The 15,510-nt window shown below is 39.7% G+C and overlaps 1 protein-coding gene across 12 annotated transcripts in view; it reads left to right on the top strand.

The window, feature by feature from the left end:
* Cadps2 (calcium dependent secretion activator 2) overlaps positions 1–15,510 on the top strand; it is a 542,247-nt gene that overhangs the window by 455,935 nt on the left and 70,802 nt on the right. For 6 of the 12 annotated variants that reach the window (XM_036180972.1, XM_036180974.1, XM_036180973.1 and 3 more), the window contains 2 exons: positions 13,494–13,635; positions 13,754–13,873. In XM_036180972.1, the coding sequence (XP_036036865.1) occupies positions 13,494–13,635; positions 13,754–13,873 (262 nt within the window). The remainder of the gene's footprint in view (positions 1–13,493; positions 13,636–13,753; positions 13,874–15,510) is intronic. The other 6 variants (XM_036180978.1, XM_036180981.1, XM_036180979.1 and 3 more) reach the window with 1 other exon arrangement.

The following is a 15,510-nucleotide window of genomic DNA, read 5'->3' on the forward strand; positions in this document are numbered from 1 at the left end:
TCCCATTCTACCTGACAGACAGCTCTGGAAGCATTTCTTTTCTAGGTTGCCTGTCTTCATCCCCATTCTGCTGACAAAATGGAGGTCTGCATTTAAAAAAAAAACAAAAACAAAAAACTTTATCTTTTGTGTATATAACAATAAGCACATGAATTATGTATTAAGTCTGGGGTAAATATGTATAGACATCTTTTTGAAACCGCTTCCTCCATTTGAACAAAATTGCAAGAATGATCAGGACTTAGGGATATGGGGAACTAAGTTCAGTCTCAACCCCAGCATGAGAAGCCAGGCATGGTGATATTCCCTTATGATCCCGGTGTTAGACAGGTGGAAACAGGTGCATCACTGAGGATCACTGACTGGTCAGCCTCAGCATGAGAAGCCAGTCATGGTGATATGCCCTTGTAATCCCAGTGTTAGTGAGGTGGAAATAGGTGCATCATCGAGAATCACTGGCTGGTCAGCCTAGTGTAATCTGCAAAATCCGGACCTGTAAGTAATACTGTCTCAAAGAGCAATATGGACAATTCCTGAGGAAGTACAGTGGAGGTTGACCCCTGTTTTATACCCATATGTGCATATGAACATGCATATACACACAAAGAAGTAACCATATTAATTATCTGTGTTAGTGTATATTCAAAAAGAGTACTCAGTTAATGTTCACATTCAAACAGTAAAGATGATAAATCATATCAGTTATACAAAATACTTGGAATTTGAATGTAGGAAAATAAAATACTTTATAGATTTCTTGAAAATTTTCTTGAATATTCACAAGTACATCAATGTTATAATATTCTTTTATATTTATTTTTTAGAAATAGTCATGCATTTTCAACGGTAAATTTTTGAAATATCAGAGTGAAAATCGCAACATTTTATCTTTTATCTTTATCTTGTTTTATATGTCTATATGTGTGCCCAGGTATATGTATGTACACACAGAAGTCAGAAGAGGGTATCAGATAACATAGAATTGGAGTTTCAGGTCCTGAGCACCAAACACAAGTCCTCTGTAAGAACAATTAATGCTTTTAACCATTGAACCATCTCTCAAGACCCAAGAGAACCACAAGATTTTAATTTGGGGGGTTAGATTCACAAATATTTAGTTCATGAGGGTTTTATATTCCACTCCTATTTTGTAATGTTTCTTTAACATTAACTACTGTTTAGCACATATGATACTATTTTGGGTTATTTTGCTGTGCAGTCATAGATCAAGAGTGAAGCATTTATTAGAGACCTCTTTGGAGCCCTGTCGAAATTGAGGGTGCCTATATCTTGGCTTGGATTTTGCAGTGATTAACAGATTTTAGAAAACATCAATTATTTCTGAGAAAAACAGCTCCTTCATGTAGTGAGGTAAATAAAAAGTTCCCCAGTGCCATAATTTCCTTTTGGTACTGGGAGATTGGTGCAGCCTGGGGAATTGAAGGAGAAGGAATAATTTTCATCCCAAACTCACAAGTTTTGTTTCAAAAGCAAGGCCAGTAAATAATTCTCAGTAGTTGCTAAAACATACTTTTTTTTTTAACTATCACTTTTGATGATAATTAAGACAATTGTAAGTAATCATGTGTTTGTTTTATTACATTCCTTCCATAGTGATTTGGTGAAATCTGTTTAAATATTTAATGTCAACTTAAACTGCCCTCAAATTATCCATTTTGAAATCTATGGGAAAACATTGTCTTTCCTTTAGTCCCCCTGGAAAGGGAGATTTACATAACGGACATGCTGTTGCAGTTTTTACCACATTGACCCAATTAGAGTTATTGTCCAAATCCCAATTAATTACAACTTAAACTAGCCAGGAACACTAGCAACAGAGAGCTCTGAGTGTTCAGTGTTGGGATGGGAGATAATTTGCTGAATAAATGGTGCTTTCTTATACAGATGATTGTGTATGGGGGGAAGTGTGTGCTGCAGAAGGTCTACTGCTAATTAAAGGATTTTAAAGGACCATGCGTTTAAAATTAATAATTAATCTTACATTTGCTTTTCCAAAATTTGAAATGATTAAGAACATTCAAAATGAGATTCCAATTATAACTTATACGTAAGTTATTTACCACCGTTTTGTACTAAAATCTTGATGCTTGATATTTAAAATGAACTGTTTTATCTTTTGGCCTGTGGAGGGGAGCCTAAGAAAGGACTCTTGGTTTTCCAGCTGAGGAAACCTAAGGCTGGTGCAGGCAGGAAGTCTGAGCAGGGGCTTTGCCCAAGGGGAATTAGAGAGAGAGGCAAAACCACTTCCCACAGTTCAGTTTCATTCCGCAATAACGAAGCACATTCTGGGGCATTTGTACACAATCTTACACTTTCAAGAATTCCTTGAGCTTTTCATTTTAACCTAGAAAATATTTATAGGACACTGAATTATGTGGACAGAAAGACAGTAGTGGTTATCAAGTACAGAAAGAGATGGATAAAGGAATGCTTTGTCCTAGCGTATCTCTTAGGAAGGAAGCATCTGTGACAAGATTTCCAGGGGAAATTAGTGGAAAGGGGGAGCAAAGACCTCAAATGTGGTTTCTCTTTTATGGAGGAAAAAGATATTATGTCTGAGATGTGTGTCTTCCCTTGCAGTTAACAATGATGAGAGCACATTGGAGCTCTGAGAACACTTGGAGTTGAAATGTGGTTTTCCTCAGGGGGAAGAGTACCAGCTGCATCACGCTTTTAGCAACTGTCCCCAACCTCCCACCCTCATGGCCTCACCCACTGATTCCCAGAGCAAGGCTGGTGAGGTAAACAAACTTAGGTTCCATTCCTGGCCAAAAAAGACTGAGCCCCTGCTCGCCTTCCAGGCTGCCTCTGTGCACCCCATCTGCTCCCCCAACTAGAGATAATTAGTCAGGCAGTTACTTTAAGAGGTATGGAAGGAAGCACATTTGAAATGAGAGATATATTAGAAGTTGAAGGGAAAACAAATGTTTTCCTAATGAAGCAATTACCATCTTAGTTAAATGATACCTAAATGACTACAAAGCAACTACAAATGGATTCTACCCGGGCATAGTATTTTCCACAATTGTCCCGTGGACAAAAGCTGTAGCCAGTGACCGCTCCTGACAAATGAAGGCCATCTACAAATGACACAGATCATTTCTTTCAGCACTCCTGAAAGGCAGGCCCTTGCAGAGAGTCACCTTTTAATCTGTGGATATGCTAGCAAGTGGCAAATGACCATTCTATTGGGAACTGGTTCCCAAGTGAAAAATACCATGGTGCTTCTTCCTTAATTAACAGCCTTTTCACATTGCTAGCACATTAAAGCCAGCCTGAAGAACACCCGTGCTTATGTAATCAATGTCACAGCGTCTCTGCCTAAAGGAACAATAAATGTTCAGGCTCTGTGCTAAGTGAAAACCTGTTCCCCAAGACTTTCACCTTCATAAAGATGGGCTCATAAAAATCGAAAAAAGGAAAAATTGGAATTTGGTCTCATGAGGATAAAAAGGCTAGTGTTAATAATTAACAAGGAGAGTGAAGAGGAGTCAAATTAGCCATAATAGAGCCCAGAGTGACTGGCAAAGTCACCTCTCATTATCAAAAAACTCATTAAGAAATGAAGAGGTGGAAATCCCGCTGGGTTATTCTCACACTTAGGCTGTATCAGAGATTATTTTTCAGATTTCTTTCAAACGAAGAACTGTTAGGTCACCATATTGTATATTAGGTTAATCTTCAAGCTTTGAAATATGAAGGGCTGACACCTGCGTGACATTCCTCCCCCAGCGCTTAAATGAGCTGTGTGTCTGAAATCCACGAAGTGGTGTTTATGGAGTTATCTGTATATACACACACAGGGAACAATGCAGGAAAGACATAAATTCTACATTATGCCAAGGCTGTGTGCCAGCAGTTGCAGGGATAGCTCCTCTACGAATGATGGGATGATCACCCAATAGGAAAATGTATTTAATGCTAATCCCTGGAGATGATTGAATTTTAAATTATTCAACAGAACTTGTTCTCCTGAGCAGATAATGAAAGACTTATAAAAGCAGCAGACAGTAGCATTTTCCATCAATGGAATTTCACGGGAAAACTTCACTTCCTTATATATAATGTAGACATTCCTAAAACAATTTCAGTCCACATTCACTTTACTTAGGATTTATCTGCCTAAAGGTAACAGCCTATTCTAATATGTGCCTGTGCCCCTCACAGCACACTTACAAACATCTATGAATTCTGTTTCTAAACCTCAAAAAAACCCAGGCTTGGCTACCATTGATCATGCTACAGCCACGCACACTTGCTCCCGTTAAGTGAGAAGGTACTGTGAGACATGATTGCAAATAGCAGAAAGCTGTGGCAGATGGAATAAAATCAAACTTTCACCTCTGGCTCTGATGTGATATAATCTCACAAAGCCAGCCTGAAGACTGCTAGAATGTAAGGCATTGTCCTTCTGAGCTTTGGTGAAAATTCATACTGTGTTATGCCTGCATAAAACCCATCGGAAACAAAATATGTCGACAAGTAAGGAATGATTCCTATCTTTAAGAAGCATGAAAACAAGTGGCCAGAGGAGACATTTCTATGCTGCTCACTATAAAATAATAGATGGTTATAAGAGATGTACAACTCAGTCTCTGTTCTGTTCCTTGAAAGTTTTCATTATAGTTACGAAATTGGATTTGTTATATAGATTGTTTCTAGGTACAATAGATATATTTATTTTTGCACCCAAAGTAAGAAACAGTATAACATCTGAGCTTTCAATTGTCACCTTTCTGTAGGTATATTATGTACATACATGTATCTGTTTATGTCTTCTAGCAAGTGCAGTAAGAGGAAAGGAAGAATTGAGTATGGTTTTAGGAGCATACTCCGGTAGTTAACATATAAGTTAAATATTGACAAACTATATGAAATTACTTTTGAGAATTTTAACTGATTGATGCTAGCAAAATGGCTCAGTGAGTAAAGGCATTTTCAGCCAAATCTAATGCCTGAGTTCAATCTGCAGGACCCACATGGTGGAAGGAGAGAATTGATTCCAACAAGCTGTCCTCTTATTACATACACACACACACACACACACACACACACACACACACACACACACACACACACACACACACACACACTTCTCTCTCTCTCTCTCTCTCTCTCTCTCTCTCTCTCTCTCTCTCCCCACAAAAGTAAGTAAATAAATGTATTAAAATATAAATGAACGATTAATGAAATCCACTGTGTTTTCTACTTAAATTGAGTGGGAAGCTATCATAACTTCCATTAGAAGGTGTATGCAGGAAACACATTTATTGAGTGTGCATCTAATATGCCAGGCTCTCGGCTGGGTGCACAATGCTGCTATCAGCCACAAGTCTCCTCACTTCCCTCCTGGAATCCTGACTCAGGTTTTCTGTGCTGCTTGTCTTTGTTCTGTGCATACAGAAACTGAAGAGTGACTATTAATTTATATCTTCGTACACTGTCTAAGTCTTGCTGCATATTGATAGAATTTATATTTCCTTGAATCATTATCTTATAGCAAAGCCTGTTGGTTTGTCTTGTGGTTGGTCGTGTTTGTATTGTTTTGCTATCCACAAATTACACTTTTACTTCTAAAATACCTAATTAGAATTTGAGGGAGGATAATCATTCTTTCCAGTAATCCACTAGTGCCAACTAATTGGAAGGCAGAACAGCAACATAAAAGTAGATTATACAGTTCAAGAGAGAGCAGCATATGTTTACCCTGAAAGCAATGCCTGAACACTTCCATTTGCCTATTCATTTTACCCAGTAATCATTGTCTCAGTAATTTATATTAATTGGATCATAGTTTAAAGTGTGTTGAAATATTACTATTAAAAGCCTATGTCAAGTACTTTTTATTTATTAATTATTGGAGATGTTCAAACTAATTAGGCCCTCTGCATCCTGAGTTTTGCTTTTATTTAAGCCTTTTTGCTTTCTTTCCTGTCATTTTTGCTTATTCTGTAAGACTTCATTGTATCAGGGATGTTCCTTTACTCTCTAGCAAGTTGATATTTGGGTACATAGAATCTTTGGGGACAATTGATTATCAGCCAGTTAGATGCCGAACCTCCACATAAGTTGCTGTGGCCATTTTTCAGATTCCAGGGCAATCCATTGCACTCCCACATCTGGAGTACAATGTCAGAAATAATCTTGACACTGGCGGGGGAGGTGCCTCAAGCCGTGAGTTTGAGGCCAGTCTGTTCAACATAGAGGGTACCAGGCCTCTGAGGGTACCAATGAGCCAGGACGACACCGCGAGAAAAATAAGAAAGAACGAAACCTTCTTGGATGAAGCCAGGATGAAAACTTACCCTTTCCAATGCACGGGTGTGGTGGTGCCACATAAAGCCACGGATTGGACACATGACAGCAGTAAATTAGACTCAGGGAGAAGACTTCGGATGCCTCAGGCTACCTCTGAGAGGGTCTTTTGTCTGATGGGAGTAGGGTGAAAGCTGGCATATGGGCAAGCAGGGGAGAGCACACATTGACAGACAGGTGTGAATTTCTGTAGCCTCGCCTTCCACACAAGAATGCTGTCTCTTCTTCCTGCTAGTTCCTGCCCACACTGCATGTGCTCTCCGTGTCCCCTTTGCCTTCCCTGTCCATCTCCCCTCATCCTGTCACTGGACCCTTCTTCCCCTTCCCCTCACCCCCATCTCTCTCTGCTCGCTCTTCTCTCTAATTACACACTAACACTGCTACTTTTTCTTGATTTTTTAAAATAAAAAGTCAAAGAGATACATCACATCACATTGCTAGAGCAAGTACCTAGACCCTGAATTCAATCCCAGCACTACCAAGAAAATTAAAGGCAAATGTCAGCTGAAATTGGAACAGACTTCTAGCCAAAATTCTTTATTTGTTGTAAAAATTATAAGAAAGTGTAGCTAATCTCCTTTTTCTCCAAATTATGCATGAAATAATCACATTGCTAGTAGGAATAACTGACCAAAAAATTCCCTTTGTGCCATATTCATTAAAATAAGAGATCTTCTGGGTGGGGGCAAAAAAAAAAATAAGAGATCTTCCTATCCAATAGAAATGTTAGCAGCCAGAGCTTAGATTAATGGATCATAGTAGAATTTATCATGACAGCATCATCTAAGACCATATATTTTATATAAAATGTGAAGGATATGCAAGCTTCAATTGGCTAGATAGATGTCATATGATGCAGTCTCCCAAGAAAAGATATAGTATCTTAGTCTTGTATTCATTCACATATCAAACACCTAAACACCACAGTAAGCCAGGTCTCATCTCAGTACTGAGAAAACATTTTTTTTTAATTTTTAGAATTTTTTATTGTGTCCCAGATATTGTCTTTTTTATTATTAAGAAATTTTCTATTCATTTTACATACCAACCAAAGGTGCCCATCTCCTCCCTCCTCCCATCCTCCCCCCACCCAGCCTTCCACCTCAACCACCCCCCCATTCCCACCTCCTCCAAGGCAAGGACTCCCATGGGGAGTCAGCAGAGCCTGGTACCTTCAGTTGAGACAGATCCAAGGCTCCCCTCCCCCTGAACCAAGACTGTGAAAGGTGTCCCACCATAGGCACTGGGCACCAAAATGCCAGCTCATGCAGCAGGGATGGATCTTGATTCCACTGCCAGAGGCCTCTTAGGCAGGTCTCACTTATGCAGAGGGCCTAGTCCAGCCCCATGGAGGCTCCACAGCTATTGGTCTACAGTTCATGAGTTCCCACTAGCTTGGTTTGGTTGTCTCTGTAGGTTTCTCTATCGTGATCTTGATGCCCTTGCTCGTAGAATCCCTCTTCTCTCTCTTCGACTGGTCTCCTGGAGCTCAGCCTGGTGCTTGGCTGTGGATCTCTGCATCTGCTTCCATCAGTTACTGAATGGAGGCTCTATGATAACAGTTAGGGTATTCACCAATCTGATCAGCAGAGTAGGCCAGTTCAGGCACCCTCTCCACTATCGCTAGTCATCTAAGGTGGGGTCATCCTTATGGATTCCTGGGAACTTCCCTAGCACCCTGTTTCTCCCTGTTCTCTTGATGTCTCCCTCTATCATGGTATCTCTTTCCTTGCTCTCCCACTCTGTCCCTGTTCCAGCTCAACCATCCCATTCCTTTATATTCTCATCCCCCATCCCCTACTCTCCATTGCCCCCCTCACCCTCACTTTGCTTATGGAGATCTCATGTATTTCCCCTTCCCAAGGTGATCCATGAGTCTCCTTGTTAGCTAGCTTCTCTGGAGCTGTGGTTTGCAGTCTTGTTATCCTTTGATTTTACATCTAGCATCCACTTATGAGTGAGTTCATACCATGTTTGTCCTTCTGAGTCTGGGTTACCTACTGAGAAAACTTATGATCCCTACTTCAAGTACTAGTGCTCTCATAGGGAGGAAGGAGAGGAGAAGTGTAGAGGGAAAAAGGCATCAACTAACGGGACTTTAAGCACAGAAAGCCAGTAACCAGCTGAGAGGAAGAGGGGGCAGAACAAAGTATTTGTGAAATGATATGAGGATTTGAGTGACTCAAGAACATCATCAAGCTTATGCCAAAGGAAATATGGGACATAAGCACCAGAAATGGACTGGAGATGTCATGGTAGAGCATTACTGAGCCTTCATGTCTTGCTGAAGCTTTCAGGTTTGTTGGAGGGGCACATGGAAAGACTGTACTGCCGGGGCGGGGGGAGTTTTACTTTTTTTTCTTTTTTTTTTGGAACCCTTCTGCTTGACACTGTGAGAGGTGAGCTGTCCAAGGGAAAAGTGGGAACCCAAAGGCCAATCAGAAACTGACTGCGTGAGTCATTACAAAAGAGCAGAACAGATTAAGCAGCAGCAGTGGAAATGAGCAGAGGACCAACCAGGTGCAAAGACTTGAGGGCCAGAAGATATACAGGGCTTGATTACTCCTTGCATGTAGGGAGTGAAGAAAAGGCTTGTGGTACTCGCCTCTGTGATGCTTGTGTAGAGATGAGATAGGAAATCTCCACTTTCACTCCAGGATGGAAATACAGAGATTGATGAATTTAAAGTAATTGTTTTACGTATTTTAATATATGTTTAATTTATTAGTTCTTTTTCATACAGTATGTTTTTTATCATAATCATGCCCCTTCCCCACATCCACCCAGATCTTCATCTCCCATCCCACTCAACTTCAAGTTATTTCTCACTCTTAAAAAACTAAATAATAGCCGTGCTTTGGTGGCGCACACCTTTAATCCCAGCACTAGGGAGGCAGAGGGAGGCGGATTTTTGTGAGTTTGAGGCCAGCCTGATCTTCAAAGCGAGTTCCAGGAAAGGTGCAAAGCTACACAGAGAAACCCTGTCTCGGAAAAACAAAAAACAAAACAAAACAAAACAAAAAAACTAAATAATAAATAAATAAAATAGGAAAAATAACAAAACAACGAAAATGAAAATCGAAACAGACAAGACAATGAATCCAGTCCTTCCCATATGTATTTCAAGGCAACATTTGCTGAGATTTGGGTCAGCTGCCTCTTCATCTCAGAGTTACTGCAGTGTCCAATAATAACACTGAATAGAAATATTTTAGACGTTTGCCTTTTGTTAAGCTGTGAATTCACTGCCAAAGCACCTAATCTCTCTGGAAAGTAGCTTTTGGCTTGAAGAGTTGCAGGATCATTTGTAGTTGTAATAATTTGTTAAAATTGATTAGGTATCTTGGAATAGTAAAATGGTAACAGTGGTTAATAGTATGCTTAAAAAGGAGAACCTAGATAGAGTTTTTTCTTCCTTCCTTCCTTCCTTCCTTCCTTCCTTCCTTCCTTCCTTCCTTCCTTCCTTTCTCTCTCTCTTTCTTTCTCTCTCTCTTCTTTCTTTCTCTCTTTCTTTCTTTCTCTCTCTTCTTTCTTTCTCCCTTCCTTCCTTCCTTCCTTCCTTCCTTCCTTCCTTCCTTTCTTTCTTTCTTTCTTTCTTTCTTTCTTTCTTTCTTTCTTTCTTTCTTTCTTTCTTGTTACTTTATCAATTCTGCACCATAAGAATGAAGTTTAGCCATACTGTGTTGTTGTACAACAATGTAAAACTGTCTGGTTTTAATAAAGATGATATTATCAGCCTACAAATTTTCTTATAAAAGCAATTCACTATATTTATAGGCCTTAAAGGATGTTAATACACCAGGACTAGGTTGACAGATGGAGGAGTAGATGGACAAACAGACAGGCACTATTTTATGGCAACCTAAATAAAAGAATTATGATTTTATGGCATAGAGAGATTAACATGTGGTTTTGGTGTCAAAGTCTGGTTCCATTGCCTAGTGACTAAATGACCTTGGTAAATTCCCTAACCTCTCTGAACTTTAACTTTCTTTATTGATAATTAAAAAAGAAACCTTCCTTTCCTCTTAGGGTTTTTGGTGACAGGTAAGTGACAGAATGCACAATGCCACTTAACACAACATTTGGCACTCCAAAGGAGGAGGAGGAGGAGGCGAGGTCTTAAGTCAAGATACAATCAATAAGATTTCTTTACAGTTCTTATTTTTAACAGAAATAATTTATTTTTTATTTTATGTGCATTGGTGTTTTACCTACATGTAGGTCTGTGTGAGGGTGTCAGGTGTCCTGGAACTGGGGTTATAGACAGTTGTGATCTGCCATGTGGGTCCTGGGAATTGAACCCAGGTCCTTTGGAAGAGCAGCCAGTGCTCTTAACCTCTGAGCCATCTCTTCAGCCACTCATTACATTTCTTAGTTGGGCTGTCATAATGGCTTTGACATTTCAGGTGAGAACATGTTACCCTTAAAGCTTGGCATGTTTATGTAGGTGACATTTGGTTAAAGGGTAACTGAATTCCACCTTAGTCAGTGTCTTCTCATTCTGTGACTTGAATCTCTGGGAATAAATGAAACACCTTCTCTCTGTGTACTAATGAAAACATCATAAGGTAACATTAGTCCTCTCAATAACACACTTACAACTAAGTATGACTTTCCCCACCTGAATAAAAGACCTTTTGCCTACTGATAAGCAAGAAAAGATTTCTTTAGTGTGTATGCCTGTACACCTACAGAGATCAGAGGTCCAAGTCACGTGTCCTCCTTTATTGCTGTATACCTTATTTTTTTGGAGACAGTGTCTCCAGATGAACCTGGAGCTTCTGGATTCAACCAGAAGGAACAGCCAGGCAAGCCCATGAGATACCCCTTTCTCTGCCTCCCAGTACTGAGTTTGCAGATGTGTACCACTGTGCCCAGCTTTTTACATAGCTGCTGAGGATCCAAACTCAGGTCCTCCTTTGTAGGTAACAAGTATTTTTCCCAAAGAAAAGGTGGCTTTTTGTTTGTTCATTTATTTGGTTTGCTCTGGTGAGAACAAATCCTGGATCTAGTGTTACTTTCTACTCCACTTCCACAAGTCCATGCCTCTCCACCCTCTGACAAACGGAAGAGTCACAGAAAAACCCTGAGCGCATTCCCTGTACACGCCATGTTAGTGAATGTTGTGTGCTTTGCCCAAGTCTTAGGACATTAAGACTCTGTTCATTTCTGTGTAAAGAAGATAATGCGAGAAGCTGTCGTATTGAGTATAAGACCAGATTCTTGGAGTTCCTACAGGTTATACTTGTTAAGGTTCAACATTGCAGATATTTCAAATCCATTAAAGTAAGTGAAATTGATGGGAGATTGTTTTTTGACATCTTCCACTTCTGACATCTTAAAGCCACCATCACCCTTTACCCAGAGCTTGTCACTAGCCGCCTCTTCTCTCTTCTTAATGACTGCCATTTGCTGTCCAGTGACCAGGAAGACCAGGCCACGCCACTCCTTTACTGACAAGTGTCATTGTGCCCAGCAAACACCCCCCAAAACTACTCCCCTTTCCTGGCTTTCCTGGCTGTGTTCCTTATCTTTGTAAGACACTAGCTCGATCTCCTTGATGTTTTACGGTTGATGTTCCCTCCACCTGGCAAACCCCTCCCCATTACAGAACTCCCATGGGAAACTACTAGATTAAATTTAAATCCCACCTCGTCTCTTCACATATGCCTTTCCTGACCAATGAATATTTATATATGAATTACATATTATATGTAATATATGTTATATATATATATAAAAACTTTTTCAAGATAGGGTTTCTCTGTCTAGCCCTGGCTGTCCTGGAACTTGCTCCATAGACTAGGCTGGCCTTGAACTCACAGATGCCTCTGCTTCCCGAGTGCTGGGATTAAAGGCATGTACCACCACCACCCAGTATGATAACTATATATTTTTAATGGGGACATTTTCAGTTTGAAGATATAAAGCATTCATAAATGTATTTAGGATATATTCATTTGAGAAACATTTGCAATGTATACTAATATTAATCAAAAAATTAAAAATCCTTCAATCTCAGTTAGCTTTGCTTAGTATTTTCCTGGAGAGTCTGTTCTTTCTAGGTGCAGCTTAGCCTCATACAGTGACTTGTCTTAATGAAATTGTGAGTTTTGCATGGAAAATCCATCTCCAGGAAGTGGTAGGCACACCGTGTCCAACAATCCTAACCAAGTAGAACAAAATATAAGACTTCTATAATCACTCTACAAAGGGTGCTCCAAACCTTAATTCTTCAGACTAATGGGAAACTGAAAAATAAGGAGAATAGAATGCTGTTTCTAAATACAGAGGTATGGGACTGAAAGTGTAGGTCAGTGCTAGAGCATTTGCCTAATACACTAGAAGCCCTGGGTTCAACCTCTAGAACCACCAAAAACACAAAAGGTAATGAACTAAATTGAATATTTACTCAAAAACAAATCTCCAAGTAACTAAAAAGTTCATGAATCAGAATAGATATTTCTGGGAGGGCCGCAGCAACCCTCCCAAGTGAATTCAAAAGTGTAGTTCTTAGCTGTAATCAAGCTTACCACATATAATTGAACAGGTTTAGCATTCGCTTCCGTGATGCACAGCCTAACCAGGGGATTCTGACTCTGCTTAATTGCTGCATTTACATGTGTCAGGACCTTCTGTGAGGCAGCAGCTCCCTTGAATTTACAGTAAGTGGTCATGTGCCTATGTGTTAAATCTCTTAGGAAGTACAAACATACCACCTGCTCAGAACATTTTACAGAAATATAATCTATTTTTGTTTTGACAGGCATCTATGTAAGGCTAATTATAATTTTGAGGAAATTTCCATGATATGATATTCAATATAAAGACCAAAATCCAAGCCGGGCGGTGGTGGCACACGTCTTTAATCCCAGCACTTGAGAGGCAGAGGCAGGTGGATTTTTGTAAGTTCAAGGCCAGCCTGGGCTACAGAGTTGAGTTCCAGGAAAGGTGCAAAGCTACACAGAGAAACCCTATCTTGAAAAACTAAAAGGGGGAAAAAAAAAAGACCAAAATCCATTATCATCTATATGCATTCTATCAATTTTCCCATGTGAGACTCTTTTAAGAAAAAAAATTTTTTCCCAACTATATTTTTTCCCAAGCAACTGCTTATCCCTCTGACGAACCCTGTTTCTGCTTGCCTATTGCAGCACTTTTGTGTAATGGGAAATTTCACAAACACTTGCAAGAGATCTTTGTGCCCTTGGTGGTCCGCTACGTTGACCTGATGGAATCTGCCATCGCCCAGTCAATTCATAGAGGCTTTGAACAGGAGACGTGGCAGCCTGTCAAGTAGGTATCCTGGTGTCCACCGAGCACCTGTCTCAGTCCTGACCCTGTGACTTGACCTACAGCCATCTGTGGTTATTGCTTATGGTGCCCCCTTCCCACGTTGTTTGTTTCTTTACAGGAATATCGCCAACAGTCTTCCCAATGTAGCTCTTCCAAAAGTTCCAAGTCTGCCTGTTAATCTTCCACAGATTCCTAGCTTTTCTACTCCTCCGTGGATGGCTTCTTTATATGAGTCCACGTGTGTATCCCTCACTTACTTCCTGGTGTTGGGTTAGCTAGTGCATGGCCTGGGCTGTCTGTCTTCCGTGCAGATGCGTTCCGAGTGCATGGCATTTATCACTGTTGGTCGAGGAGTACTGTCTTTGGCTTTATTCATTTGAGTTTTTTAAGCTATTAAGCTGAGCTTGGCATATTGATAATAAATGATAGAGGCTGAAAGAAAGAAATCGCATTGGTTTTATGTTGTTCATGTCTGTTCTGTGTAGCAGATGTCTTTTTTTTTTTTTTTTTAATCCCAGGTTGTAGAATTGCTCCTAAATAATACAATCCTGAATTTCCCATGTTGATATCTGTGGTAAATTCAAGGATGCTTAAATTCAGCTTTCTTACTGCTCACATCATTGATGTTGTACATGAAGAAATCTTTTGGGAGAGGGTTGTAATTATATCATCTTGTTTGGTTTTTATCTTAGTGTTAACATTAAAGAAGCAGAATGTAGACCTTCAGGGAAGCTACTGTTCCCAATGCTAGGTGGTTCTTTTGCCATCCCTTTCCTGATTCAGTTGATGGATCTTGCAAGTATAAGGTAGTCTTGATACCATTAAAAGCCATATTTATTTACTCCACCTTGTAGGAGCCTGCCTACTACAGACTAACTAAGAGTCATTAGGGGAAAGGGCTCTAAAACTGAATGTGTCTCACCTTAAACCTTAACTTATGAATCATATATCTTTCTTAACCTCACTCTCCTCCATTCAAAGATGGTTGATTCCTAATTTAAGAACAGTTTTGTGGGAGAGGGGCAAAAGCGCTGTATGAAAGTGTCTGGCACACCCTAAGCTTTCTATAAATAATAATAATTACTACTGCTGGAGCATGCTAGGTGTCCAACAAATGGCAATTACTACTCTGTATTATCATTGTTGCTGGCAGTCCCATTATTATATATTTATGAAGTTACACACTTAGTTTACAACTGTAAAAGGACAATGAAGTCTTTTGACCTGGATCCCATATTAATTCAGTTAGCACAAATGAAAAAGTTACAGAGAATTTATCCATGTATTCAGAGTTTGCTGTGTTCTAGGTTCAGTGCCAAGTTCTTTATCTCATTTTATCCTTATAGCAGCTCTGTAAGGTAAGTGTTGCTATCTCTGTTTCACAGTTAAAGAAATGTCATTTACAAGGAAATTAAGAAAAGGAAAAAATAGTGAGTGAATGAATGGCAAACTTTAAGTGACAGGCAAAAATTCAAACCCATACTCATTGGACCTCAACACCATTCTCTCCCTTCACTTTTTATTGTGTTTCAACAGAAAAGACTGCTCAAAAACTTAACTAGCCTTCTCTGTACCCACCCACCCCCACCATCAAATCTATTCTGTCTCGTGTATGTACAATCAAGAAAACAAACAGAAAGAGACCAAGAAAGGGAGCAGTAACTGGTGAAGAAGCTTGGGAGCATTCTCCCAAGTTACACATCATTATTGGACCGGCAACATGACTGGGATACAGTCTTGCTTGTCAACCTTTTCCTTAGACCTAGATGCTTAGTGTCATTGGAATATATAGAGTGGTTTCTGTGTATGCTCAGAATTACCCTACAGTAGAAGCAACTTTTCTATATCTATGATTTTCATGTATACTGGTGTATA

This window comes from Onychomys torridus, chromosome 3 (genome assembly GCF_903995425.1).
Source record: "Onychomys torridus chromosome 3, mOncTor1.1, whole genome shotgun sequence".
Classification (NCBI taxonomy): Eukaryota; Metazoa; Chordata; class Mammalia; order Rodentia; family Cricetidae; genus Onychomys; species Onychomys torridus.